Genomic DNA, 3,107 nt, shown 5'->3' with positions numbered 1-3,107 from the left:
TTTGGTTACACCAAAAGGTAACAAGATGAATTTTGTACCCCGTGTTTTAAAAGCGACAGTTTTACCACACTTTGCCATCACAGCTGTAATTTTATGTTCCTGCTTCCAATTCCTTTAAATAAACACTTGTTTTCTTGCAGATACAGAAACCACTGGTGGTGCCATCTGTTCAAACAATGCAAAAGAAACTCAAACTTTTATCTAAAACAAAAAAAACCCCACAACTAAGGAAGTTTTCACCCCTGCACTAGGCATTAACAGAACGCCGGCTGCCAACACAAGAGGAAGTTTTGGTGCGAAACAAGAAGATTGCTGTGTCTAAACTAAACCCGGCCTGTTGGGGCTTTTTTTTTTTGCTTCAGTTGGGTTTAACTGGACTGCAGGCATGAGTTCGGCCTTTCGGTCACGCTTAGGGACACAGCTGATCCCAAAATGCAACCGCAGAGCTCAAGAGGCACACGAACACGCGATCCCAGCAACGACGAGCGCTTCACTTAACGCAGGGCGGGAGGCGCGCACGCCACGCTGCACAGCCACGGTGCGTCACCAGCGCTGATGTCAGCGGATTAACTGCCGCAGATCTGTCACATTCGTGTTTGGAGTACTCAGGGAGAGAAAAAAATAAAAATGAGATATAAAAAACAATCCAAAAAAAAAGGTTTCATACAACAGAGAGTATCAAAAGGTTAAAGGAACACACTAAAGTCTGATCTCTTGGTAAACGGGGCCGCTCCCTATTCCTGCGGGTCCTTCCAGCATGAATCAGGGTTTCCATTTTTAGCTTATGGGCATCGACATAACACACTAACTTCAACAACAGTCTCTTGGAACGACCTTCAGTCGTTTGTTTCCGGGTCCGTCTGAGCCATGTAAGCATCCAGCTCCGCATCGAGGTGTCCTTTCGTTTTAGACATGTAAGCATCTAACTGGTTGTCCAGCTGCTCCTTGGTCAAGGCAGGACGTGCCGATCCTCTTCCTCGTCCTCTGCCTCTGCCACGACCTCCAAAGCCCCCTCGTCCTCGACCCGCCATGCCGCGACCTTACAGTGAGACAAGATGACGGTTACACACTCCACCACGCTCCCTTCTCTCCCCACGGAGCGTAACCAGAGATCCTGCACCCCAAAGTGACAACGCCATCACCCATCAGAAGCAAATTTTTTTTTTCCTACGAAGTCCTTCAAACTGAGAGGTTTATCAAACGACTGCAGAAGTAGGATACCCAAGAGACCCCATCGATCAGTACGTGGTTTGTCAGGCTAAGAAACAAGAGCTAAAGCTGCAAGCCAAAGCTGTCAAGAGATAAGGCAGCTTCCCGGTAACTGTCTGCTCTCACTCCTACAAACATTGGGCCAATCCCAAAGTAACACGAGAGCGTGTCTGGCTGGTGTTCTAACCAAACATCTGTCTGAAACATTAACAACCCTACCATCAACAGCCGTCTCCTGTATTTCCTCTCGCACTCCTGCTTTACTGCTTCTCTGATTTGTTGTTGAAAATAAAGAGAGTTCATTTACTCAAGACTTGATTCAGTTTCAGACTTTGAATTTAAGTTTATTTTGCAGGGATTTAGGCTTTCTCCTCTGTTAAAATTTTTCCCCTCACTAATTATTTTAAGAGTCTCTTGGTTTACACAGACTCTTTATCATTTCCTTCTTGCGCAAGGACACAATGTACTCTTCCTCAATACGCTGCAAGATCACTCACTGCCTCGACTATTCTAAGCATCCCCCAACAGCCAGCGACACCTGCAAGAGCAGACAACGTCGCTAACAGTCCCCTGAACCCCTCCGGCAACACTGACACAGTGAAGAATCTTGGTAAGGCGTAAAGCCGGGCAAAATATTTCAGGAACAAAAGTCTTAATTTAGCACTATGCTGTACACAAATTCAATAGTGGGGTTTTGGGGCTGCATGTACTTACGCATGCTAGCCTTTAAAGGGAAAAGGAATTAAAGCTTACTTCTACTTTTTCAGCAGCAATGCACCGCTCCTGAAGTCTGTGCACACTGACCTCTGCCACCAAGTCCTCCGCGGCCCATGGCACCTCTGCCTAGACCACCTCTTCCAGGGCCACCACGACCTCTAATGCCACCTCTCCTCAGGCCCATCCTGGGGGATATACCTCGTCCTCCACGAAGCAGGCTCTGACCTTCAATAGAGAAAGGGAATTCAAATCAGAAAGTTTTCAGACAGAGCAACCGAGTCAAGAGTCACACTGTCAAAAAGACAGTGTTGCTGACACATAAGCAACTCCAGCTCAGCCACGGTACCGACCTCGGAGTGGGACTCCTCCTCTCAGCAGAGCTCTTGCTCCCCGGCCACCACGCATGGCTCCTCGTGGCAAACCTCTCTGCCCCATAGACAGTCCTCTTCCTCCCATGGCTCCGCGAGCAAGGGGTCCGGCCGGCCGGCCTAGTCTTGCCTGAATGTTACTTTTACCGAGGCGTTGCTTTAAGCTCTTCTGGAATAGAAGATTTTTAAGAAACAACAAAGTCATGCAGCGATCTGAGACTTGCAGCGCAAACAGCACAGCAATTGTCTATCAATAAAAGCGGTGTGGTTTTGTTTTTTTTTTAAAAACATAAAATAAGGAGTCACCAGCTCTCTGCAATATATAATCAAGCTTCAAAGAAAGACAATCAAATCTGCTCTGGGAGGGATAATTTGTGAAGGTCAAACAGAGAACAAAGGCATTTCCTGGAAGCAAGTGTTTGTACAGAGACAAGAAAGCTTGCAGATTTGGAAGGAAATATTTTTCTCCCTTTTTAGCAGCACTACTCAGTCCAAATCAAAGCAAACACTTAATCCACAAGGCAGCCCACTAATCCTTTCTGCTGGAAGGTGACAGTCCAAGCAAATCCCTGAAGATACAATGCAACTACTCCTGGCGTGGCACACGTCTAACCTACCTCTGCAGAGCAAGTGACATCTGTGCAGACACATGCCATGGCTATCGTGCCCAGTGGCCTACTGCCCCAGACTAAGGCAACACGTAGGAAAAGCATCAGCTTTTCCATCTATACTACAAAAAGAAAACTATGCTGAAGAACAGAACAGCAAAATCATCATCTTTGTGTATCTCGCTTTTGAAGATTTCCCCCCCGC

At 46.9% G+C, this 3,107-nt stretch overlaps 1 protein-coding gene across 3 annotated transcripts in view; it reads right to left on the bottom strand.

The window, feature by feature from the left end:
• Positions 1 to 666: 666 nt before the first annotated feature.
• The window catches only part of CHTOP (chromatin target of PRMT1), a 6,285-nt gene continuing 3,844 nt past the window's right edge, over positions 667 to 3,107 (bottom strand). Inside the window, exons 3-5 of one of the 3 annotated variants that reach the window (XM_009707724.1) lie at positions 2,277 to 2,463; positions 2,014 to 2,151; positions 667 to 1,039 (exon numbers count right to left, since the gene is read on the bottom strand). In XM_009707724.1, coding sequence (XP_009706026.1) covers positions 837 to 1,039; positions 2,014 to 2,151; positions 2,277 to 2,463 — 528 coding nt within the window. In that variant the 3' untranslated portion in view covers positions 667 to 836. Of the gene's footprint in view, positions 1,040 to 2,013; positions 2,152 to 2,272; positions 2,464 to 3,107 lie in introns of all 3 variants that reach the window. The other 2 variants (XM_009707726.1, XM_009707725.1) reach the window with 2 other exon arrangements.

The sequence above is a fragment of the Cariama cristata genome, unplaced genomic scaffold (genome assembly GCF_000690535.1).
Source record: "Cariama cristata isolate BGI_N322 unplaced genomic scaffold, ASM69053v1 scaffold42079, whole genome shotgun sequence".
In the NCBI taxonomy this organism is placed as follows: Eukaryota; Metazoa; Chordata; class Aves; order Cariamiformes; family Cariamidae; genus Cariama; species Cariama cristata.
Note: the sequence above shows the minus strand (reverse complement) of the source record. Positions and strands in the feature narration are given on the sequence as shown.